Source organism: Condylura cristata, unplaced genomic scaffold (genome assembly GCF_000260355.1).
Source record: "Condylura cristata isolate star-nosed mole 26May11 unplaced genomic scaffold, ConCri1.0 scaffold00010, whole genome shotgun sequence".
Classification (NCBI taxonomy): Eukaryota; Metazoa; Chordata; class Mammalia; order Eulipotyphla; family Talpidae; genus Condylura; species Condylura cristata.
Window position 1 is genome coordinate 4,464,927 of NW_004567111.1, and position 25,509 is coordinate 4,490,435.

A 25,509-nucleotide genomic window follows, 5' to 3' on the forward strand; every position below is an offset into this window, starting at 1 on the left:
AGTTGTGTCTTGTGCATTTTGTCATTTTCCACTGAGCACACACCCTCACTCCCTAATCATTAATGGCATCGCTAATAACATCATTAGCAACCCGTGTGCATCTTTAGCAACGGTTTAGCAATGAGTGTCAGCCTCCCAAAGCCTGCTGTGCCTGCACCCAAGGTTGATGAGAGCAACAGATATTTGCCTTAGGAGCGTCTCATGGGAATTCCCTAAAACACTCCTTTCTCTGAATTGCAGGGCGAATCCTCGGAACTTTAATTTCGACAATGTGGGAAACGCCATGCTGGCATTATTTGAGGTCCTCTCCTTGAAAGGCTGGGTGGAAGTGAGGGACGTCATTATCCATCGTGTGGGGCCGGTAAGCCCCCAGCTCCTTTTGAAAGCTCCACCAGCTACTTTCATTTGCTTTGATGAATAACCATGTTTTTCATTTCCACAGATGCATGGGATCTACATTCACGTTTTTGTATTCCTGGGCTGCATGATCGGACTGACGCTTTTTGTTGGAGTAGTTATTGCTAATTTCAATGAGAACAAGGTAAGGACCCTTGGTTGAACTATCACGGGGTTTATTCTTTTCCGGCCACGCATTCTGAGCGCTCTTTTTCACACAAGACATGAAGTCGCCGCAGACCATAATGTGACTGGTGTAAATGATCTCTGACTATTTTACAAACTGCCGCCCGGGCACATAATTTAAGAGCACCATTCTCTTGCAAAAATTTTCCCTTTTGGTAACTGTCATTAATTCTCCCGCCATGGAAAGGCACATCTCCTACCATTGGAGTGGAAAAACTGCACAGCAAGTTATTAGAGTACAGTAGCTGTAACTGGCACACTGACTGCAGGTAATATTACTTTCACAAAATGTAAATTAGGCTGCTTCTTTGTAACTCAGTAGTTGACCTCGGAATTTTGATAGCTAGAGCGTGAGGTGGGACTTTTTAACGCCACACTCACGTGGGCAAAAAGATGTTTTAATCTCATATCAAAACTGTAAATACTTCGTGGCCTCGGAAGTGGCTGAATTCACGCCCCACAAATGGGAAAACAGCGAGTGTCTATACCTGTGCAGAACTGCATTTGGAGAGAACATTCTGTGTGGTTCTTCTGGACGTGCCTGAGCCGCCCTTTATGGTGAAAGCACCCATCCATTGTTGCTCTGCATGGTGATCATTGAGCTGCCTACGCACTGCCCAGCAAGCACTAAGCACTGAGGTTTTCACAGGTCGCCATCAATTCTCACAACTCTGACATCCACCATTGAAATAAAAATAGCTGACAGCGGTGAAATAACTTGCCGGGGCCAGAATTCAGACGTGGTGCCTGTAGCTGCCGAGTGTATGATTCAAGAGCATAAAAGTGTCACTCTGCCTTGAGTTAGGGCTGGGCTTGCCGCTCGCCCGTGTCATTCACGCAGGCTGGCGTGCGGCTTGGGGCTGCACGTGGCGGTATCGCTCCCCGGCCCCAGGCTCAACTTGTGTGGCCGCCGTTATCCACTCAATCACCAGCTTTGATGTGCGCCTAATGAGGATGCCTCTCGCCCAGGCTTTCCAAGGGTGCCATGTAAAAACCCACCTGCTTTGGAGCCCCGACACTGCTCCAACCCCCAGGAACATGGGATTTCAGTACAGAAAGGACAGCGAGTGTCTTGCCCAGTGCCCCCACCTCTGCCCTTTTTACTTCGTGGCTCATTCACAAATGAGCTCCCTGAAGCCCTACGGTGTGTTCAGTTTCGTGCCAAGCAGGAAGAGGAAGACGGTGCTTTTCATGGGCTTTGAGCCACATGGTGGAGCGGACGCTGGGAGTTGCAGAACAGGCCCAGAAAGCGGGGTGTGCCCGCACAGTCCGAGCAGCCTGGGGAGGCGTGCCAGCCAGCAGTGCAGCCACACGCACGAAACCACACACACTCCCCCTCGCTCGCTAGCTCGACTCAGATGGATAATGAATCGAGCTCTTGAACTCAGAGGGATGAAGGACTAAGCGGAATGACAGGCTACCGCAGGCACAGGTTGCGTTTATGTCCTGAGGAGGGAAGAAGCCGGGGGTCTGAGTTATGGGAGCTTCCCTGGAAGCTTAGAGGTGCTTAGAGAAAGGGGACATGTAGGAGCACTCGTCGTATTCTGTGTTACAAACTTGATTAGCCGATTGGAAGTAAAATTTCTCAATTATGTGAACTTTAAAGAAAGGTCTTCAAGTGTTTTAGAAGGTAGCAAGAGCTGCTGTAACCCAGCTTCATTCATCATCATTCATCAGCACATTCCCTGACTTACTAGAGGCCAGTTACTGCCGTTGGCCCTGAGAATGTAACAACCCGATAGTACAACTGACACTCTGAACACATACTATTACCCGCAGTTCACATTCTAATTAGAGTACCCAAAGGTATCCAAATAGATTTCCAAATATACAGGCAGTAGAGCAACATGAAGATCCGGGAAATTAGGTGAATTGGGGAACAATAGTTTCACCATTTAGTATTAGTCCAAATTATGCTTGCATTAGAAAATGGAAATCTGTTTTTAAAGTTCTTAGACTAAAAGGCACAAAATGATGTAAAAATAAACTTATATTAAAAAAGAAAACATAAGTGAATGTTATCTTCAAAATAATGTTCTTAGACTATACCAGTAATATGTAGATTTTTAATTTTCCTTGTAAAGTAACTGTTTTATTAATAATCTAATTTCATAATTTTAAAGTTTCCATTTATTAAAATGGGAGTTCCATGGTTATTATTATTTTTTAAGCTTTCAATGTTCAACTTTCTCAGATACTTTATTTTGCATAATGAAGAGATAATGAGGATGTCTAGCGTATACAGAGAACAGGATTTGTTTGCAGTCAATGAGAAAAATAGTTCAGCATTAGTAATTATCAGAAAAAAAGTTTAGACAAATATTATGAATGAACAGTATTATTAAATAATGACAGAAGGAACTAAATACCAGAAAAGCATTGAACATTTAAACCTCAAAATGATGAAGCAAAAATAAGTCAAATTGTAAAAAAAGAAGCCAGCAAGCTCAAAATCAGAATGGAAGATAACATGTTTCTCTAGAAACTCAGAAACCAGACAGGGGGAAGGAAGAAAATAAGAGCTAGGATATAATAAAAGTAACTGATCAAGTGGGTATACAGCAGAAACTAACCCCAACAATTTAAGGTGTGTTATTTTCAAGTACAAGATAGAGCCTCTGCAAAGCCATAACGTGGTAATTACCAAAAAGTTGCTAACATACAGAACCTGTGTTCTACCATAATAAGAAAGGTAGAAGGAAACCCTTGATAATTTGTAAATATTAAGATCCCAGTCTAAATAACTGATGGATTACAGAAAAAAAATCAAAATTGGAAAACATCACAAAATATAAATTGTTCATAAAAGCCATATGCAAAAACTCAAAAGATAGAGAAGTTTGAGTTACTGGACAGAAACCTCAAATTTAGGTGTGTGTATCAAAGAAAAATCAAAGATTAACTATAAATATGTCAGCTATCCAAATAAAGTATAAAAAGAACAATAAAGTAAAATTGAAGAAAGTGGGGGAAACAAAGTAAATAAGGACAGAAATTAATAGAAAATAACTATAGAAAAACTCGAGCATGACAAAAAAACTGGCTTTTTAGGAAAATTAAATCCATAAGCTTCTCATAAGTTTGAACAAGAGCAAACAGGTGAGGAAGTAAAACAAGATGAAGTAAGTAAAGTGGTCTGGAGTTTACAGGGGTCGGAAGTCAGACACTAAGTAGAATAGAGCAGAAACTCCTCCAGGGAGACCCAGGAGCATTTCAAACAGATATAGCTCAACAAATCAGTGGAGAAGATGAAACCATCAATTGAGGGTACCGTAATACTTATAGAAACTAAATGGAGATCTCTGACTCACAGCATACTCAAGATTTAATCCCATGAATGAAAGACCTAGATGTGAAAAGTAAAATTTAAGGCATATAGAAATCATTTATGATCCTGGAGTAGTTGTGGAGCTCTCGATGTTAACCACAATGTGAAATTTATAATGAAACAAAATTATAAATTAGATTACATTAAACTTATAAGTTTAAGTTACAAAACCTTTCAAACATATTTTGAAAACAAGCTAATAATACTATGAGAAAATATTTACAATTCACAAAATTGACAAAAGAGCCACATCCAGAGCTGTTAAATTTGTCTGTCAAGCATTAAAAGTAAATATCCAAATACAAAAATGAGCAAAAAATATGAACAGGCAATTCACACAGGAAGAGACAGGAATCACCAGTTAGACACTTAAAAGGATATAATTAAACCTAAACTAGCTCCATACAGTGGCTACATTAAAATGTCTGATAATGTTGAGCATTAGTAAGAATGTAAACAACTGAGAACATTTGCAGGTTGGTGTCCTAACATTATTTAATTATTCCTCTTCAGACCACAACTTGGCAACATCTTTTATGTCAAGATGCATAAAATCCCAGACTCCTAGAGATTTACGAAGGAGGAGGTGACATCAATGTTCACAGCACATGCATGTTTATTGTAGCCTTGTTTATAGACAGCCTCTGACATATAGTCACACTTCCTTGGTGATTTCATCACTATGCAAACATTATAGCGGGTGTAGGAATAGGAAGCCCCCCATGCATGTGACCGTAACCTCATGAAGCCACACTTGGCTGTATTTGCACAGCAGAATACTATGCAAGCTGTTAAATGGACCAATTTATATCTAGTTGTGTGGAAAACATACAATTCTTTGGAGATAAAAACAAACACTAAAGGATACCACTTACATAAAAAACTGAGCAAATACATTCTTGTGCATGGCACATAGACAACACTGAACACATCCTAGGGAGGACACACAAAGGATGTTCAAAGAATGTTGTTTCCTTTAATGTGTTGCTTTTAATGTTAAGATGTTGATGAGGGAAAACAATATCAGCTAGGTTGAAAAACAATGTTATTCAAAGACCTGCTTTGGTTATAGTTTCTTTTATACACTTTCCAGCTTTCAGGACACTAAAGAATAGTCATTACTGGCCAGAATACAGGGCACCGGGGCAGGTGTTTTTCCCCCAATCTTAAATTATACATCTGCCTTGATAATATTATGGAAGATATGTAACACAATATATTTGTGTGAGTTCTAAGTACTCTGTTGTGTCACAGGCTAGCTAATCAGACAGTGAGAGATCTCAGCATTAATTTCTTCAAGTTCTGAATTGTAGGACATCATACTGCTTCAAAATAGTTTTGCCATGGCACAGAGCAGAATGGTTAAAAAAAAAAAAGAGAGAGACAAAATATCTTTAACACCACGATCAACTCAAGCTGTCATTTTGCTGCAGCCTGTCTTACTAGGGAGTGAAAGTAGCCATTGTTCAAGCGAATACTGCTTTTGGAAATTAGAGTCATGTAGAAAACCTGTGGATTTTCCCAAACCTGAATATCACACTTGATACAAGGTAGCAATGAAAGGTTGCTGGATGTTCTTATTACTCTGTGGCTATCCTGGGAATTCCTCTCAAGATCTAGTGTGAGAATCCTGGCCATGTTCTTGACCCATCCTGGTATGTGAAGACCGTGTTTATTTTCAACCACCAAATTAGTCCTGTTTGTACCACCCCATTTGCCATATCCTTGGTGTGGCGACCTTTTCTGCTTTGCTTTGTTTATTAAGGGGACGGCTCTGCTGACTGTAGATCAGAGAAGATGGGAAGATCTGAAGAGCCGACTGAAGATAGCTCAGCCTCTTCATCTCCCACCTCGCCCGGGTATCAAAGATGCTCTGATTTTATTCATGTGGGGCACTAGTGTTCATGATTCCCCAGGAGTCTAAGATTTCAATAAAAATAATAATCGTGAGGCCACTAGGCAGTTGTACAGAAGTTAATGTAGAAACAGGCTCCCAACTACAGATCTCTCCGTAGAGTATTCAAATCACCCACCCGAGGCCCGCACTTCAGGGCTCTCAGGATAAGCCTTAATGAAAAGATGAATTCTTAAGTGATATATATTTGTGCTTGCCTTTTAAAAATATGAGTGAAATGTATTGAAGTGACAGAAATTGAATGATGCGCTTCTGCCTCCAACACTGAGGACATCACGCGCCGTCGTTTTAAATATTCAGAGCCAGCCGTTCCTGCAGAAACATAATAGATGGAGCTGTAGGGGGGGAATGTCATGGGGCTTAAGAGGAGTGGGAGGGAAAATGAAAGCCAGGACAGGAGAGGAGACCGCTGTCTAAAGTGTCCTCTCCTCAACCTTGCTTTTCCAGATAACGACGGTTTCAGAGCTAAGATGTATGACATAACCCAGCATCCATTTTTCAAGAGGACAATTGCGTTGCTGGTCCTGGCCCAGTCGGTGTTGCTGTCTGTCAAGGTACTTCCCAGCACCCAAGAATCTCGGGGTGAATTTGTTACTCATCGCTGTGTCCGGCACGTGCGTTCACCACCTGTGGCGTTTGGGATCAGACGCTATAACGCGCATCCTGTGTGGTGGGAAGTAGGGGGTCTTCCTGCGTCCCGTGGGTGTGGCCAAGGGTGCATGTTGCCTGTTGTCTCTTCCAGTGGGACGTGGAGGATCCCGTGACCGTTCCCCTGGCAACAATGTCCGTGGTCTTCACCTTCATCTTTGTTCTAGAGGTACAGAAATGTCTCAGCTGGGTCTGGGGGCACAGCACCTGTTTGACAGCAAAACGCAATCCTCTTGATGGCCCCTGGCTTTTGAAGTCTTTGGTGGCCAGGCATCCTCTGCAGATCTTTCCTTTCTGGTCTGTTCTGCTGAACTTGAGGAAAGACTTCATGGATGCTCCAGATTTTTCTGAGAACAGGAACTGCTCATTGCTATTGATTGACATCTCTGAATGTTGGCCTGTCTGGATGTGCAAATTCAAAGATTCATTGCCAACTTCCCAAATCACTACAACTCATGGACTCGGCCTACAGCCTGAGAGGAGAGGGAGTTGGGCCCAGACAAGATTATTTGAATACACAGGCCATGTAATATCACTTTCCAAGATAATCTTTGAAATACTAGCAGGTTCTTATTTCACCCCATACTGTTCAGTGTTTCTCAAGAAACCACAGGGAAGAAAACCACCCTGTTTCAGAACTTGTCATAAACTAAAAAGAAAAGAAAGTAGAGAGAATAGATTCATGACAGAGTAAAACACAGAGAGAAAGAAAGATGAATGATACATTCCTCTCTTTGGTTTCTGTATCCTTAAAAAAAAAAATGCTTGTAGTTTCTTCATTGACATAGGTGCTGAACACTGGGCTCTGTTCACTCTCCTCATGCTTCCCCAGGTCACAATGAAAATCATAGCCATGTCACCCGCTGGCTTCTGGCAGAGCAGAAGGAATCGCTACGACCTGCTGGTGACGTCGCTGGGTGTGGTGTGGGTGGTGCTTCACTTTGCCCTCCTGGTAAGCTCACAGCCAAGGTCACTTTCGTTGCTAATTTCCTTTCAGGTAAATTTTTACTCCAGGTCAGCCCACTCTCAGGTGACAGATTTCGCCAGCCGTAACCCCAGCCTAGATGGGGCTTCAGATGTGTTCACACGTGTGCCTATGCACAAACCCACACACCCCTCAAAGGCCTTCCAGGATGTGAGCCAAAAGACAGAGCCTTGAGGTTTTCAGGCTTAGTCCTTCATTTCCCCACAGGATAAAAACGAGCAAGAAGACAAACACAGAATGCACCCACAAGCTGGCAGGACCCTCAAACCCAGTTTTCTGGCTGAGGCATAGCACTGTGATTTCCAGGCATGGTGGGTCCACCTGCCAGCAGTCAGCATCCCAGGTGGGGCCCCCAACTCTTCCGCTCCTTATTTGCTACTGGACACGCAGCCACCGTTCTCTAAACGTCCTCTAAATCAGTCCCCGTTTCGTGTCTCGTTCCCACTTCGTGCCCAAATGCGTTCAGTCGCCCCCACCCACTTCGGGCTGTGGTCCAGCTCAGATCTAGCACAGGGGGCACGCTTGATCACCATCTGGAGCCACGCTGACCGACAGAAGTAAAAGGTGGGCGTAGACACCATTTTCTAAGTTCAGGAGCCCCGCTTACAAAGTAAGAAAGAAACAACAGGCCCTCCGTGGTGGCGCAGCGGGTTAAAGCACAGCACTAGGAAGCTAAAGCCACTTCCGCATGAGTTCGATCCCTGCCTGTCCCGGAGGTGACCACATGGTGCGGCAGACCTGTCCTGTCTTGCGAGCTGCTCCCCCCAGCAGTGGACTTCGTCGATCTGCCTGTTCTGCTCCCTACTCTGTCTCTGGTGAAGCCTCTCGCCGCCCCTGAGCCTCTGCCCTGTACCCCAGTTCTGTATGCACAAATAAATCTTTAAAAAAAAAAAAAAAAGAAACAGCATACATTTTGTAACCTACCATGTCCACAAGTTCCCCTCACTAGGCCCGCAGCATGAAATGAGAAGGGGAGCTGTGTTCCCACTCTCCCTCTCATACCACGTCCTTGTCTCGATGCATATTTCACCGACACTGGCCCGTGCCGCATTTCAGAAGTTGCCCGTGGCCAGAGGCGGCTGCCTTGCTGGGCCACACACCTCGGGAACACCTGGTCCTGGTCTAGGTGTGGCCACTGTCATGTCCCCATCCAGTTATTTGGCTTCAGCAACACTTTGTTCCCTAGTCTGAACTGAGGGAAATTGCTCCATACGCTACCTATCCCATGTGGGCATTTTGAAGATCATGTATGAGACATTTTCTCTAAATTTAAACATATAAACTCTTAATGTTGTTATAAGTACTTTCTTTAAATTACTTTTCCTTGTTTGTTACTTCTCCAAAATCAACACGATGGCCCCCCTGTCCCCATGTGTCCTCTGTCCCCTTTACCCGAGGGAATTACTCTAGGAAACACATGCATAAGAGCCTTGGCACAAGGCACTCACTCCCTACCACTAAGTCCTGCTTTCCTCTGAAATTACTGTGCTCAGGAAGATCTCAAGCATCCTTAAGAAGCTGTTGCTCATCTCCAGCATCCGGGCGGAGCCACGGCTAGGTGGGAGCTGCTTCTTCACCTGATTTTCTCAAATAATAAATGGTTTCCGGCACTAACAGTGTGTAGGTCACTGTGAGAGGAATGAGAAGAATGTAGCAAGCAAAACAAAGACTTTCTGTTCTGAACACCTTCACCCTGGAAAGCTAGGTGGCGTTCACGGACTGCCCCAGGTCCGTGAGAACTGATACAGAAGAGGAGGAGAAGATGACCCAAGGGGGTGAAGAAGGGGCTGCAGCTGGAGGAGGAGGGGAGACCATGAGGGATGAGGAGAGAGCATGTAGCTGGAGCAGAAAGAACAAGAGCAACATGACCTTGGAGCCCACGTGGAATATTTGGGTTCTCATCCAAGACGCCGTCTGGTGTCGTTGCTTCCAGAATGCAAAAGGAAAGGGATCTAGAGTAGGTTTAGCGCTAGTGGGCAAAGAAGTATTGCTGGGACCATCGTTTTATTTTTCTCAAAAAAAAAAAAAAAAAACTGTAGCCCAGAGCCTCTCGGTTAAGCAGAAGGGTAGAGTAGTCTTAATTCCGGCTCTCCCCAGAGATGAAACCTCGTCCCCACTTTTCTGTGTGCCGGCTTGTACTGCCAAGAACCTCAGGTCCCGGAAGGATGGTCCTGGCCGCCATCTTCTGCTGTGAGCTGCTAGGAAGCAGGACACAGCCCTGGCTCCCTCCAGAGATGCTTCTGTGAAGACACATTCACTTCCTCGTGCCTCACTCCCGCTCTCGCGGACCCCCCTCCCGGGGGCCCATCTGTGACTGCTTCGAGGGCTCCTCGAAGAATCCTGCCTTGGCATCAGCTTAATGTCAGAGTTGTTTTGCAGCACTAGCCGGTGGGATCTTTGTTCCTCAGATGGAGCTTTCTTAGTCATAAAAGTACCGAGTCATCGCTTGCTGCTGATCTCACACTCGAAGGAGCTAGCAGGTGTTTCTGAGCAGGGAGGACATCTCTGAAGTCAGCTTCCAGAGAGAAAGCTGACCTCTCCCTTCGTCTCCCGCACCACAGACCTCTGTGCCAGCACCCTTGATCCGTCTCACTTGACTCCATGTTGTAATAAGTCACCCAAGGTCTTTTTTTTTTTTCCTCTTAAAATCTTAGGGTTTTTTCCTTGTATTTTTTGAGGCAGTGTTGGTTTACCTCACTGTATAAGGGCACAGTGGGCTCACCCCTCTTCAGATGTCTGTCTCCTCATCACACCCACCAGCAGAACCTCCACCACTCTCCCCTCCCTAGTCTCGCTTGCAAATACAGTATTCAGCTGAGCAAAACAGAGATGCCAGTTTCATTTAAGATTGGATTTTATAGCTGCTATTTATTCATGAATTTGGGCAGTGACCTTTTTAGCACCTTTTCAAGATAAATTTCTCACAGGAATGTCCCCATTTTATGAGGCTAATTTTTCAGTAGACTTCACCAAATAAAGAGCCTAAACTGAAAACTGGAACCGGAACGAGGCTTTTCTTGCGGTGAAAGCTCTCTCCTGTCTTCCTCCCAGAACGCGTACACCTACATGATGGGCGCGTGCGTGATCGTCTTTCGGTTCTTCTCCATCTGTGGGAAGCACGTAAGTACGCGGTGAAGAAAGCTGTCATAAGTCGCACAGATTCTGTGGAAGAAAATGGGGCTGTTGGGCTCGGCTGCCCTGCTGCGTTCGGGGCTGTCGTGAAGGGCCGCTAGACATCACTCACCAGGAACAAATTTCAAATATTAAATGAATCAGTCGCTTAGTCAGTTTGCGATGTCTTCCCTGATATTTGTGTGGGCTTTTGTGCCTGCGTATTTACTAAGGACATTCAGTCATCAACTCAAGGTAAATATCAGGATGAAAAAAAAAAAGCAGTGGTCTTTCTTCCAACTTTTTATTTGTATTGTCTTTGTTTTTCATGAGTTTTTTTTTTTTCTGCAAAGAAACGTCATCTTGAGCGAGCCCTCTTAATCAGTCATCCCAGATTTCTTTATATTCATTGTGAATGTCCACCCATGTACTTCCACACATAATTTTCATAACTTAAAGTCAGGCTGCCTTTCTGTTCCTAACATATAAAGTCCATAGATGTACATTCCCCATGTTTTCATATGTGATGGTCATTTCTTGGGCTAACATTACTGCGATCTGTTTTTGTGAGTCTCTGCCTGTGTGAGTCTGTTCAGTCCTCCACTTCAGCGTTTCTCACCTCTGAAATCCCCAGGTATTTTTCTGAGCCCGTCCCTCTGTCTGCTCAGCTCCGTAACACAGTCACTGCTGCTTCCCTTCCCCAAGGCACCTTTAGTACATGACTTTGTAAACGAGCAGATGGCAGAATTTTACGGTCAAGATGAAAACCTTAACTAGGTTAAGTGAGTTCATCTTAACGAGTTCACCTTAGCCAGGTTACCCTCTTCAAAAGACACTTTTCTCCCATCCAACCAAAATTTAAAGACTCTTAAGGAAAATATTCTAAAGAATAGTCTCGAGTAAAGTTAATCAGTAAGACAGCGAATAAAACCTTTAAATTTCACAACTAAATCCTGAGTCTACTTGCCGGCAGCCAAAACTGTACACAGAGAAGTAGAAGCAAGAAGCGAGGACATAGCAGGCTAAAGAGTAGGGGTGTAATTGTGTTCATTTGGCTGAGGGACTGAGTAGCTTGAATGTGATACATTTCTCTCTGTCTAATTACCTGTTGAATATTACTCAGACTTAGTACCTAGCAAACAGTTTTTAAATGTGTTTTTGGATCCACTCCGCAGCCAAGCAGCTTGAATGCCCACCCTCCCCAGGTATCTGTGCTCAGGGAGAGGCCTCACCCGCCCATCGTCCTCTCCCCGCCCCCCCTCCAGGTAACTCTGAAAATGCTCCTCCTGACGGTGGTGGTCAGCATGTATAAAAGCTTCTTTATCATCGTCGGCATGTTCCTCTTACTGCTGTGCTACGCTTTTGCTGGAGTCGTTTTATTTGGGACTGTGAAGTACGGAGAGAACATTAACAGGTGGGCCATCTCTCTGTTCATGTAGCAAGCAACGTTTTTATAGTAAAAACATCATCCAAAAGAAACCGGAATGTTTTTAAACAAAGGGAAAGAAGGCAAAGCCGTTAAGTCAGAAATTAATAAAAATAAAATGGCCGAATTTCAAAAGATGTTTTGCTAATTGAAAATGGCATGCATGTTTATTCTAGAAGCCTTAGAAAATTAAGAACAAAAAGGATAATCCCATTGTCACTTAGAAATAGCTACTTACAATATTGCAGTAAATTCCACCTCTTTTCTATCCATATACTATAAAAAAAACTATACATTATTACATTTTTAAAAAGTAAAGGATTTTGAGATGGATTTGAATTTCTCTTTATCAAAATACAGGGAGTTGAGAATTCTATATGAAACCTATTTTTCAATGATTATCTTACATTTTGTGGAAATATAGTTATTTTTCAGTCTTTGCACAAGAAATTGCATACAAATATGTCTGGTTGCAGAGGTTGTTGATATGAATATAAAAGATGTGCCATCTTTTATAACAATCTGTAGCAAAATGCCACCTTTTAGAGCGAAACCCATGTAAAAGATAGAATCACTTCATTACTAAACCTCGTTCCCCAGCTATTGCTGATGAATGGCATTAGGTTGGCAGCACTGTGCTAAGGGTGGGTCCTTAAGACGGCTGTCATTGGGGGCAAGTATAAATAACAAACAAGGCAGTGTGACCTTAACCCTGGAAGATGCCACTTAGCAGCCAAGAGTGCCCCCATGTCGACCTGTCTGGATGGTAACAAACGCTGCTATCTCATGGCAGACCGCATCACTCACATTCTGTTCTGTCTTTCCCAAATTAGGCATGCCAATTTTTCTTCCGCTGGCAAAGCTATTACTGTGCTGTTCCGAATTGTCACCGGCGAGGACTGGAACAAGATCATGCATGACTGTATGGTAATCAGCTTTGTCCCTAACAGCCTCCACTCAGACAGAGACTTCCTGTCATCCTTGCCAACATCAGGGCTTTGTACAAAACACAGAGCCTGGACATGCAGGCCACAAAATTGCATTCGCTTGTATTATAATATGTGGCCCCACAAAGCATCGCCCGTGGTCCCACGTGGGTCGCTGTAGTTCAAGTCGCTACGTGTGATGTGAACATGGTTCTTTCCTTCGTACCTACTGTAGTCGCATGCAACCCGGGAGGTCCTGTTCCTGGCTTTGTCCGACAGATAGTCTCTAAGCCCATAATTCGTTCTGGGCCATTGCTAGGTGCTTGGTCTTGGCCAGTCCTAAGGCATCCTCAAGGACGTGGTAGGAAGAGCCCTGAGTGTCTTCTCTCTTGGTGTCCGCCCTGCAGGCCAGTCCTTCACTGTTTTTCACATGTCAGATGAAAACAAAAACCCTCCAAGGACCCTGCCCTGGGCCAGCACCGCCAGCGTGTGTTCTCCCAGCCTGCTCCTCTACTCCCGCGCAGCACACAGCACAGCTGGGCTACGTTACTGCTTGATTTGTTCCTTGTGTCTCCAGATCAGCACTACCCAAAAGAAATTCCCGCAGTGATTTCTGAAGACATCAGGAGCCGCTAGGCCTGTGGGGTTATGGAGCACCTGGATGTGACTGGTGCGGCTGAGGGGCTGGATGGCACATGCAATTTAGCTTTAATGGATGTGAATTTGCACTTAAGTGGTCACATGCAGCTGTGGCGCTGTGTGGGTCTCCAGCACTTGGGAGGGAGCAGCAGGGTCTGTGTTTTGCTCACTGGCCTGACCTCAACACTTGGCAAGCTCAGCACATAGTAGGAGCTCAAGACCTTTATGCAGAAATGGACAGGGATGGAATTAACCGAGCCAAATACAATAGAGGGCAGAATTTTAAAACCTCTAAACAGAGATCACGCAGAATGTTATGGGAACACAGAAGAAAGACCTGGCCTCTCTGGCTAAAAATAATCAGGACGCTTCCTCAGAGGTGTGGCCAACTTTGTTAGCCCTGAGAACTAGGGATGCCTCGAATGACTGGGTCCCTTGCTTGTCCACAGCATCCCATTTGACTACACATGGCAATTCTCTTTAAATCTCTCTCTTTTTTAACCATTGATAACCTCTTTTATTGCCAATATCCACCATTATCATTCTGTCACTTCTTACGTGGACTGCTGCTATAATCTCTGCTCTCATCCGTTCTGGAAGCGCAAACGCAGGGTACTCACAGTGACGATTGGTCTCCAGCTGAAATACCTTCTCTGCTTCCAACAAGATAAAACCAGCACTCCCGCCTGGTGCTTTCATATGTCCCCATATTCTGCTCCCAGCTTGGGTGCTTGGCTTTTCCAGTGATGTCTGCGCCTAAATTTGGGGGGCACTTTTTAATCTCACCGTCTTCCTCTACTCGGAAGTTTTTTTCCTCCACCCTTCTCCACCCCACACAGTAATCAAATAACTACAAATACTGTATTTTCATGTCCTCAGTCTCAAGCTCTGACTTAAGTCAGAGAAAGTCTTTCTTGTTGCCTCCGCTTTGACTGTCTGCAGTTAGTATCACAATGAGATCTTACTACTTCGGGCTCATGGGGGTGGGAAAAAGTGTCCCCAGGAGGAAATCTGTTCATTTTCCTTGTGCATCCTGGATGGTCTGGAATTGTACAAGACTGTGGGCCCAGAGCAAATGAGATATTTGTTTGGCTGTTTGCCAGATGATATGCCCAATACATGTGGCTTTGGAGAGGTGACTCTGAAGTTGATTATATTTTACTTGGCTAGGAACATGCTCCCAATGGAAATTAACAGGAATTGCCATTCTCTGTGTTCACCCTTTCCTCTCTCTGTCTCCCACCCCCCCGCAGGTCCAGCCCCCCTTTTGTACCCCAGATGAATTTACATACTGGGCAACAGACTGCGGAAATTACGCCGGGGCCCTCATGTATTTCTGCTCATTTTATGTCATCATTGCCTACATCATGCTGAATCTGCTTGTAGGTAAGTGAGGCTCGTGGAATATTTGTAATCTCTTTAAACTCAGGTACTTAGATAATTATGTGCAATTTTCAAGTAATTATCCTGGATTGCGTGGGGTGGGTGTTTCATGGCATTAATTATAAATTGCTGCCTCTTGATCCAGGAGCTGAAAAGACCTTTCCAAAGCATGTAAATGACAGTTGATTGCAATTTCAAGAGTTGAACTGTTTATTGTGATCATTAATTTCCAAAGAGCTCTTCTCATGGATTGAGTGGAACATATATGAGCCTTTCACAGCCTCAAAATATCACATTATGTTTTTTTTTTTTAAGATTTATTTTATTTGTACATACAGAACTGGGGTACAGACCAGAGGCTCAGGGGTGGTGAGAGGCTTCACCAGAGACAGAGTGGGGAGCAGAACAGGCAGATCGACGAAGTACAGTGCTGAGGGGAGCAGCGGGCGGGTCAGGAGAGGTCTGCCATGCCATGTGGGTCACCTCCGGGGCAGGCGGGGATCGAACTCATGCGGAAGTGGCTTTAGCTTCTCAGGGCTGTGCTTTAACCCGCTGCACCACCAGGGAGGGCCTCACATTATGTTTTTAAAAGAGCCACATTGTTCCCCCAGCTGTGGGGCCACCCGGAACTCATTTCGACCACTACAGACTATCCTGTAACTCACAGGGAAGAGAGAGAGCCAGCTGGCGCGAAATCCCTATTCACAGAATGTGTATCTCCGCCCTTGACCCTCGTGTTTGAGAAGGCAGGGCTGGATAAACAGCTTAGTCTAGTGTAGACACAGCAACTTGGAAACCATACTAACATGGCCAAAAATTTGGCTTATCATGTAGGTAATAAAATGCACTATTTGTAAAGGTGTTTTCCTATTTCAAAAACATGAAAACTTAGCATCATTTTCTGAATTCTGGGTTGTTGTTTTGTTTTTGTTTTAAGCTATCATTGTGGAGAACTTCTCCTTGTTTTATTCCACCGAGGAGGACCAACTATTGAGTTACAACGACCTCCGCCACTTCCAGATCATCTGGAATATGGTGGATGACAAAAGAGAGGTGAGAGAACGGGTTGTCTTTTCGGGCCCCACCTCCAAGACACTGCTGTGTTTCAGACATTTCAGTGGTCTGGTGATCGCTGTGGATGTGCATTAAGTTTGGAGTGGCCGCTGATGAGCTGCAGAAATCCATTGTTGACATGTCAGTAGAATTTGCTAGAAGGGGAGAGGGACAGAGAGTCCCCCCTCATGTCCTAAACAGCTGTGGATACCGTTTGCTTGCCGACATCCAGAAAGTCAGCAAGGAGAGGAAGCCCAGGGAGCCCAGCCAGGGGCAGCAGAGGGTGAAGAACAAGCAGCAGTGGAGACAGTAGAACACCAACTCAGGGCCACGGCAGCACCACGTGGCAATCCCAAGTAGAAGGCAAGGGAGGTGTGTCCGTGGTATATGATGCTTGTTATTTTGGATTTTTGGACTTACTGCTTGAATGTTTTCATCATTAGTTTACCCATGATTTCCTAGGATGAGCTGAAGCAACAGTGCTTCTTCCTCCTCACCCTTCTCGTCCCCCTTCTTATCCCAACAGCCAGGGGCCATTCTCTCACTCACAGAGACAGGAATTCAGAGGTCACCAGTTCCCCACCTCTTCCCAGGGCCTTCCCTCAAAGGCATAGCCAGATTGGGCCAGTACCTTCTATTACTTGGAAGGACACTTCATGATTAGAGTTGCAGAACCTTGGCCTGCTCTGACCGGGACGAGGCCTGTGTGTAATTGTTCTTCTAGTGGAGAAGTTCTGGGAAGGGTAAACTTTCACAGAAAACAATTAGAATACTTGCTTAGCGTTCATAGAAGCCACGTTATTTACGGTGCATTGGTAACAACCCAAGTGCCCATCAGCAGACAGTTGGATACAGGAGATGGGGTTTACATACACAGTAGAATATTACTCAGCCTCAAGGAAGGTGAAATCCTCCCATTTGCCACATGGATGGACCTTGACGGGACTGTGTCAAATGAAATCAGTCAGCTGTTGAAGCACGAACACCCTAGGATCTCACTCGCACGTGGGAGATCAACAAAACTAATGAACAAACAAAACAAAAATAAGCCCTTCCACTATAAAAACAAATTTGTAACCAGAAGAGGCGGGGGCCGGGGTAGGGGGGTGGGGAGTGGTCCCTCAGATACAAGGAGCCAATTGTATGATGATGGTCAGAAACTAGACTTTTTGGGGTGAACGTAATGTATTCATATTTAATGTATAAGGCACACACCTGAGACCTATGTAATGTTTTAAACCAATTCTACTTAAACCGCTCTTCCTGGCAGGGGGTGATCCCGACATTCCGCGTTTAAAAAAAAAGTAATTTCATGCAGAAAGTTAAAGGAAGACTCTCCTTTAAGTGACAAGGAAAGGCTGGTTCATGTTTCTTACCCACTTTTGTGCACTCAGCCTGTGTGTTGGGAACACCGTGAGCAGGCCTGAGCTAGTGAAGCGGGATGGGGAGGACTCCACTGGGCAAAGCAAGCAAGTGTGGGGTCTAGGCCTGGATCTGGGGAGGCGATGGGTAACTTGGCACGTCCTGGGGTCCCCTACAGCCCCGAGCAGCAGGCACGCCCCAGCAGGAACTCTGAGTGCTCGGTTGCCATGGCGGCCACCCTGCTCCGGAGAGGCCAGGCCTCCCTTCTGGCCCGGTGCTCTTTGAGAAGCAGCTCAGGCTTTTGCTGTGGCCACTCACGGGGCGCCACGGCCGGTCACAGACGCCGCTCTTCCTGGCAGGGCGTGATCCCAACGTTCCGCGTGAAGTTCCTGCTGCGGCTGCTGCGGGGCCGGCTGGAGGTGGACCTGGACAAGGACAAGCTCCTGTTCAAACACATGTGCTATGAGATGGAGAGGCTGCACAGTGGCGGCGACGTCACCTTCCACGACGTCCTCAGGTAGGCGCCGGCCCGGCCTCAGCCCCGAGAGGCCCGCCGAGATCCAGGCAGCCGCCGGCTGCTGACCCACGCGGCCAAAGGTCTCATGATGAGCAAGCAAGTCCATAAGCTAAAATGCCTCCCTCCGGGGCTCTGACAAGGCCCCGCCACCCCCGGCCCCAAGAGGCCTTCCTCGCTTTCCAGGAGCACGGCAGCCCAAGAAGAGGGCCTGGCCTTGTCTGGGAGCTCCTTTCGGGGCTGTGGCGGGACCCTCTGTGGCTGGAGTCTGCCAGGGGCTGCCGGGCGGCTCTGTGCCGGTGGCCTCAGGTTGGTGGACAGACTCCTGGCAGCTCAGGAGACTCAGACCGGACAAAGAGACAAGCTGGGTCTTCTCCTCTCTGAGGTTTCTGTGTTTGCCATGGCGGCTGCTTGGGACAGCACACACTGAGTGGTCTGAGCAAGACGCTCAGTGTCTCGCAGTCTGAGGTCTTGAGGTCAAGGTGTCAGTGGAGTCGGCTCCTTTCGGGGAGGACAAAGAGGCTCCGCTGACTCCCTTGGCTCATGGGCATCACCCAGTTTTCATGTCTGCCACTCAGATCTGAGCGGCCAGGTCTGTGCTTCCACCTTCCCACGGTGGGGTGTGTGTGTCTTGCAGGACACCACCCCTTCCAGAATGATTGTGTTTTAACTAATCACACTTACGTTCAAATGACATCCTGCTTTGAGATACTGGGGGCAGACTCCAGCATATGTGGGAGGCGCGAGTATGGGAAAGGAGAACAGTTCAGCCCATAGCGGTGTCTTAAGCAGGAGGCCATGGCTAAATCCACTGCCCGTGGCCATAGAAAGGGAAATGGTCACATGTTTACTTTCATTAATCGCTGATGAAATGTAGCATTGTCAGGCGGCACATCACAGGTATGTGAACAACGCCCGTGTCTTTGTCACGAGCAGAAATCATAGTACTTTCAAATCACTTTACTGCTGTGGCCAGTAGCTGAAAATGTCCTTTCTGCACGCCAGCCTTTCTGAGCCATAGATTAACAAGTCACTAGACCTCAGGGAGATGTTATTATTTTTTTTTTAGATTTATTTATTTATTTATTCATACAGAACTGGGTACAGGCCAGAGGTGCAGGGGCGGAGAGAGGCTTCACCAGAGACAGATCAGGGAGCAGAACAGGCAGATCTACAAAGTACACTGCTGAGGGGAGCAGTGGGCAGACCAGGAGAGGTCTGCCATGCCATGTGGTCACCTCCGGGGCAGGCGGGGATCGAACTCTTGGGAAGTGGCTTTAGCTTCTTAGTGCTGTGCTTTAACCCGCTGCGCCACCAGGGAGGGCCCGGGGAGATATTATTATTTCATGCAATAATGAAGAAACAGTTCTATAACTGTATCAGCACCTTTTCAAAGAAAATAATTGGAGAACTGCACTTGGCATTTTGCAATGGAGAATTGCATTTGGGTTTTGCGCACGGAGGTGTCACCCCCCAGCGCGTGAGCCCACGTCTGCATGTCCCCCCGCCCCCAGCATGCTGTCCTACCGCTCCGTGGACATCCGGAAGAGCTTGCAGCTGGAGGAGCTGCTGGCCAGAGAGCAGCTGGAGTACACCATCGAGGAGGAGGTGGCCAAGCAGACCATCCGCATGTGGCTCAAGAAGTGCCTGAAGCGCATCCGAGCCGTGAGTGGGCTGGAGGGCGGGTTTGCGCCCCTCTCGGAGGCGTGGGGGGTTGTTGGGGGGGTGTGGGGGGAGGCAGCGATGGCGCCTCACGGCCTCGCAGCCGTGATACTGCATCCTTAGCAGCACCAGCTGAGGATGTGAATTCTGGTCCAAATTCAGCCACACCCTCTAAGCCGAGTTCGTGAAGTTTCCATTGAAGTCCCATTTTTCTAATAGAAAACAAATGTTAAATTTGGTTTACTGCTATTAAAATATTTATGGTCTCCATTTATTAAACTCAGCTATTCAAAGTGCCCAAAATCTATATTTACCGGCAACTGAATCCCCAGAACCACGTAACATGGCCCCCCAAAATTCCAAAGTACATGGGTGATGTTGCTGGTCTTTAATTAAATGTCTCCTGGGATTATATTTAATCATTAATTAAATTTAATGATCCGCTCGCTGCTCCCTGAACTCGAAGTTGAAAGATTCTCTCACTCAGCAACAATGGCCAAATATTTTGCTAACAATGGGCATTTCTATGAGGTCATTCTTTCCTGAATGCTTTTGACTTTAAGCTTCCCACACAGTGGGGGGGGGGGATATAATTAATCACTAAACATGGATATGTAACAGGTATTTTTAGACGACTTCTCCCAGCAATGCCTGCTGCAGAGACATAACTTTATATTGTAAAGGAAAAAGAAACACTATGGCCTTCTGCCGTCAGGCCGGTGACAGGCCGGCCCACCGCCCTGGGCTCCAGGGAGCAAACCCGCCCTCCCCAGGCCCTGGCAAGGTTCCAGGCGCCCTGGCTTCGGAGGGTGCCCAGGGAGTGCCATCCCTGGGCTGGCCGGCACTGACGTAGAGCCAGTGGGAGCAAGAGGAAAGAAGGTGAAACCACATGGCTTCATGAGCACACGGGAGAACATGGAGGAAAAACCAGAACACCCACATTAGCGAATTAAATACAAGCAAACACAAGCAAACCTGCGTGAACGTGACTGTCGGAGGAGTGACTCAGTAAGACAGGCTGGGGCCCGCTCGGTCGCTGAAGGGTCCTGATGTCAGCTGATGCTTATCGGGGAAACGCAAAAGGGCACACAGGCAGGGTCTAGGGAGAGAAGAAACTTCGATTGGAGCCGTAGAACTTTGGGGGTGGGGGGCGGCAGCGGGCTGCTGTGGGCCTGCTGAAACCAGCTCCGTGTTTCCATAGAAACAGCAGCAGTCCTGCAGCATCATCCACAGCCTTCGGGAGAGCCAGCAGCAGGAGCTCAGCCGCTTCCTGAACCCGCCCAGCATCGAGACCACCCAGCCCAGCGAGGACGCGGGCGCCAACCCCCAGGACGGCAACATGCAGCCCGAGGTACGCGTGGGCCCCGGGCACAGCTGCTTCCGGGCTTTGGGAGGTGAACGTGAAGTGGGCGGTGTCCGCGGAGCCGTTTCAGGACAGCGCTATTTATATTTTTATAAGATGTATTTATTTCACATGCAGAACTGGGGTACAGGCCAGAGGTGCAGGGGCGATGGAGGACTCCCCAGAGACAGAGTGGGGGGCAGAACAGGCCGACTGATGAAGTCCACTGCTGAGGGGAGCAGCGGGCGGGTCAGGAGGGGTCTGACCATGTGGGTCACCCCCGGGGCAGGGATTGAACTCATGCGGAAGCGGCTTTAGCTTCGTATTGCTGCGCTTTAACCCGCTGCGCCACCAGGGAGGGCCCTGATAACGCTATTTCTTAAATTTAAAAAATCCGTTAAAATACAGTGATCCAGATTATGGTTGGGTCTCTGCCATCCCAGTCTCCACATGTATGGATGGGCTGAAAGAAAAGCAGCTCTCCTGGGTGAAAGGATTCTGCTGGTGTCTGGGCTTACTCTGAGTGGGGTGATTTCTCCCGACTTCTGGAACTCGGCGGCCCAAAGCTCTGGTTGCTGTTTCCTTCTCACCCGGTCACAGGCATTTGCAGCAAATTGACTGAAAATGCTGGTAGTTGGGCCCCAAGCGCCTTCACTGGTGATCTTCAGCGATGGCTTCTCCTTCCTTAGCTGGGCACCGCAAGAGCTCCTGGAATGTGGGTGATGAGTGGGAACCTTTATTTGCTAGGGCACAGCCTATTTTCAGACTCCATCTATAGGTCCATAAAAAATAGACAATAGCATCCTGGAGACCCTCAGCTGGGGGTTAAGGGGGGCTGACCCTTCCTGGGGCATAGTTCTGTCTGGGCTGGGGCTAGACCAGCACCCGAGAGAGTGGCAACAGTCAGGAGTCAGCAGTAAATGCCTCAGCCAGGGTGCAGGCCCAGCAGGGGCTGCAGGGGGCTCTGGCCCCAGCCTGCAGAGATGATGTGCTGACCCTGGCAGGGGCCGGTGTGGCCTGTCCACCGGGAGCTTCACGATGGCCCCCTCCTGCCCACCCGAGATGGCTAGCAAGCCCTCCTGTGCGGGGCCAGGTTAAGAGCAGACACCTGCAGGCTGAGAAGACAGGGAAGGTGACACACCGGGGCTCTTCGGGTTTGGGGGGAAAGCCCAGAGGGGAGAGCGATGTGAGGAAGCCCAAGGGGGAAGGTGACCGACCAGGGTAAAGCGCGTGGAGAAGCACCGCCTCTCTCTGGCTTCCGTGTTACACTGCTAGAAGCTTCCCCTCCCGGACGCATGGCAGATTGCAGCTGCTGAGAACTTGCAGCCTGACCCCCCAGGTGGCGAGTGTCCCCCCCAGCTAGGCCATCCTGCTGCCTCTCCTTCCTGGATGTGCCTCCCTTGCCCTAGTAAACGGGGTGTCCCGGGCATGGAGGCTGGGGGAGGCGATGGGCATGGTGCCCCCAGAGCTGTGCTGCTGGGGAGACTCGCCTCCTTTCTCCACTGCATGTTGCGTGCTGGGCGCTCACTCGTCATGACTCTTGGCCCATTTCTTTTTTAAAAGAATTATTTTATTATTTGTGCATACAGAACTGGGGTACAGGCCAGAGGTGCAGGGGGTGAGAGGATTCACCAGATACAGAGTGGGGAGCAGAACAGGCAGATGGACAAAGTGCACCGCTGAGGGGAGCAGCGGGCGAGGCAGGAGGGGTCTGCCGCGCTGTGTGGGTCAGCTCCGGGCATATCCAACTCGCACCGAAGCTGGCAGTGCTGCGCTTTTACCCATTGTGCCACCAGGGAGGGCCCTGGCCCACTCTGACTCTCCCTTCTCCATGGTAAACACTCGGGGCCAGTCTGCCTCCCAGGTGTTCTTCCTTTTTTTAATGTAATGCGGGCCCAGGCCAGGGCAGAGAGGAGGCCATGACCATGATTGTGCCCACAGACCAGCAGCCAGCAGCAGCTCCTGAGCCCCACCCTGTCGGACAGAGGGGGCCGCCGGCAGGACACGGGGGACGCCGGGAAACCCCAGAGGAAGTTCGGGCAGTGGCGCCTGCCCTCCGGTAGGTCCGCTCGGCCCCTCTCCCGCACGGACAGTGTCTCCTCCCGCACACACAGGCCCTCGGCTAGGTCCGCTCGGCCCCTCTCCCGCACCGACAGTGTCTCCGCCACACACACAGATCTGGGCCGCGGCTCTCAAGACACAGGTGTGTGTCTTCAATTGCTTCCGGCAGGGAAGCGAGGGAAGGACGCTCCCCTTATCAGAAACGGTCCTTGCAAAACAGCTTCTCCACAAGGAGCTGGGCTGGCCTCCTGGTCAGCAGGTCGGAGGGGCAGCACCCGTGGACAAGTGAGGTGATGCCACACAGGCATCACGAGCATGCAAGAGGGTGTTCCCGCCACCCTTCTCGGGACCGACTGGCTGTGAGCACCCCCACGGGCTCACGGACTCTCGTTCATCCCACAGCACCAAAGCCAATAAGCCACTCGGTCTCTTCGGTCAACTTACGGTTTGGGGGGCGGACCACGATGAAGTCTGTCGTGTGCAAGATGAACCCCATGACAGACGTGGCTTCCTGCGGTTCCGAGGTCAAGAAATGGTGGACCCGGCAGCTGACCGTGGAGAGCGACGAGAGTGGGGACGACCTCCTGGACATTTAGGGGGGGTCGCTGTGGCGACGGTCTGTGGTGCAAACTGCTGTTTTCCTCCACTGTCCACAATCTGTAAAGGACTCAAATTTAACTCCAATCTCTTGGGAGTTTTTAAAACTTCGTTTCTGTTCTGCCGTAGGAAAGCATAAAGCATAGTCTGTCAAAGCTGTATGTTGATGGGTTATTTCCATGTATTGAAGAAAATTTGCATAATGTCAGTATTGGTGATATTAGAAGTGATACCAGTGTCAGATGTAGGTGAGTCACAAGTTTTATCTATCCTGTCTATAAACTAAGGTGTATAGTCACATATGCTCATGTATTATTCTCCCACCCCCCTCCCAGCCTCCAGAAAAGGACCCTAATTCCAGAGTGGCTGATTTGTACCACCGAGGAGCTGTAGTTTGAGTTCACATTTTCCCCACATCCACGAGAAACACTTCTCTTGGGAGAATCTATTATTTGTGATTGATCTGAAAAGGTCAGCCCTGAGCTCATGCTAAAATGATAGTAGTTTTACAAACTACACATTCTGAATTTTAAAAACTATATTCTTTTTTCATGTTATTTTTTAAAAATAGGCACAAGTCCATCCGTTTCTGCTTTCACCCTGATGAGATGTTTCCTTATAAGACCACGGTGTGCAGGTACTGGGCAAAGAAATTGCCCCAGAGAAATAACTGATTTTACAACAAACTTTTACATAGATCATGTGTGGGCGGGGGCAGGCATAGTTACTGAATGATATTGAGATTCTTAAAAAAGTTTTTAACTACTGAGAATTGCAAAAAGAGGAAAGCTTCATGATTCAATTTATCGAAACACATCTCTGAACGTGTGACCCTATCACGGCTTCCTGCGAACCAAGGCTAGATCCATTTTGCCAGAAATCAACAAAGACGCCTCGTGCGATCTCCATCCGCCATGGTTACGCCAGTCCTGGAAGACTTCCCACTAGCAGAATCTCCTAGGCGAAAGTTCACTCTGAAACCCCAGCGTGGGTACCCCACCACAGTGTTTGGTTTCCCACGCCAGTGGTGCGCATCGGCAGGGAGATCACAGTGCAGCGTCACTACCGAGTACCTGTGGCGCTGATCTTGGCTCCAGCAAGAAGTGGGATTGAGTCCTGAATGGCGTTATTCTTCACTGGAGGTCCGCTGCTGGGGTTCTTTCTTTTAACAGAGAGATTATCTCAGAATCCCTTGACAGCAGGTTTCTTGATGATCTCTTTTTCTCTGTTTAACTTTCTTAAGATAGCATTCCTTCTCCTTAACAGAGATGGCTCTGTGGGCAGTCTATTGTTGATAGAACTAATTGTGAAACTATGATAATGGTCCACTCAAGGCAGCGCCGCTGAAGGGATTTTCTTTGGTTTTATGTTCATTTGAAGTTTACTTTTTGTACATAAGAAAATGAAATAAATACTGGATTTGTAAAAGATTTTACTCTGAATTGCGGATCATTGCTAAATCTTTGTGTGTGTTGGGGGGCTGTGATGGCAGAATAGGGTATCCCCAATACTTGGTAAGCCCTGAATTTGAATATTCTGTCTGTAATTTGTTGGGGGAAAAAAAATCTCTGTCCCTGATATTCATTTCAGCTCATCCCCAAAGCCGGAATGTTCCTTTCACGCTGCTGTGCATGCGCTGAGTGGACACCCTGCACTTCCAAACCAGCAGGACAGTAGGAAAAGCTCATAGGTGGCCAAGCCGCTGCCCTGTGCTAGTGCTGCATGAAAACAGATTTTTTTCTTGGCTCATTGCTCTTGGGTAATACAGCTTCATTCTCACAAAACTGCTGTGCCTCCCTAAAGCTGTGGTTGATGCTCAGCAGAGCATCGTTGCGGCTCATTCCGCAGTGAGCAAGCACAGCAGAGCAATGCATTTGAAGCCACAGTCCCCTCGTGGCAAGGGAGTGAAACAGACAGGCCACGACAGAGGACGCCTCTCTGCCGTGTCCCTGCCGTGGTGGAGAGGACAGGTAAG

At 47.6% G+C, this 25,509-nt stretch overlaps 1 protein-coding gene across 1 annotated transcript in view; it reads left to right on the top strand.

The window, feature by feature from the left end:
* Positions 1-24,946, top strand: part of NALCN (sodium leak channel, non selective) — a 222,990-nt gene extending 198,044 nt beyond the window's left edge. The window contains exons 28-43 of the mRNA XM_004680052.2: positions 241-361; positions 443-541; positions 5,676-5,769; positions 6,273-6,379; positions 6,568-6,642; positions 7,306-7,425; positions 10,510-10,578; positions 11,835-11,983; positions 12,829-12,922; positions 14,814-14,946; positions 15,881-15,996; positions 17,718-17,875; positions 19,387-19,537; positions 20,736-20,885; positions 22,818-22,935; positions 23,340-24,946. Of these exons, the coding sequence (XP_004680109.1) occupies positions 241-361; positions 443-541; positions 5,676-5,769; positions 6,273-6,379; positions 6,568-6,642; positions 7,306-7,425; positions 10,510-10,578; positions 11,835-11,983; positions 12,829-12,922; positions 14,814-14,946; positions 15,881-15,996; positions 17,718-17,875; positions 19,387-19,537; positions 20,736-20,885; positions 22,818-22,935; positions 23,340-23,533 (1,948 nt within the window). The 3' untranslated portion in view covers positions 23,534-24,946. The remainder of the gene's footprint in view (positions 1-240; positions 362-442; positions 542-5,675; positions 5,770-6,272; positions 6,380-6,567; positions 6,643-7,305; positions 7,426-10,509; positions 10,579-11,834; positions 11,984-12,828; positions 12,923-14,813; positions 14,947-15,880; positions 15,997-17,717; positions 17,876-19,386; positions 19,538-20,735; positions 20,886-22,817; positions 22,936-23,339) is intronic.
* Positions 24,947-25,509: the final 563 nt, after the last annotated feature.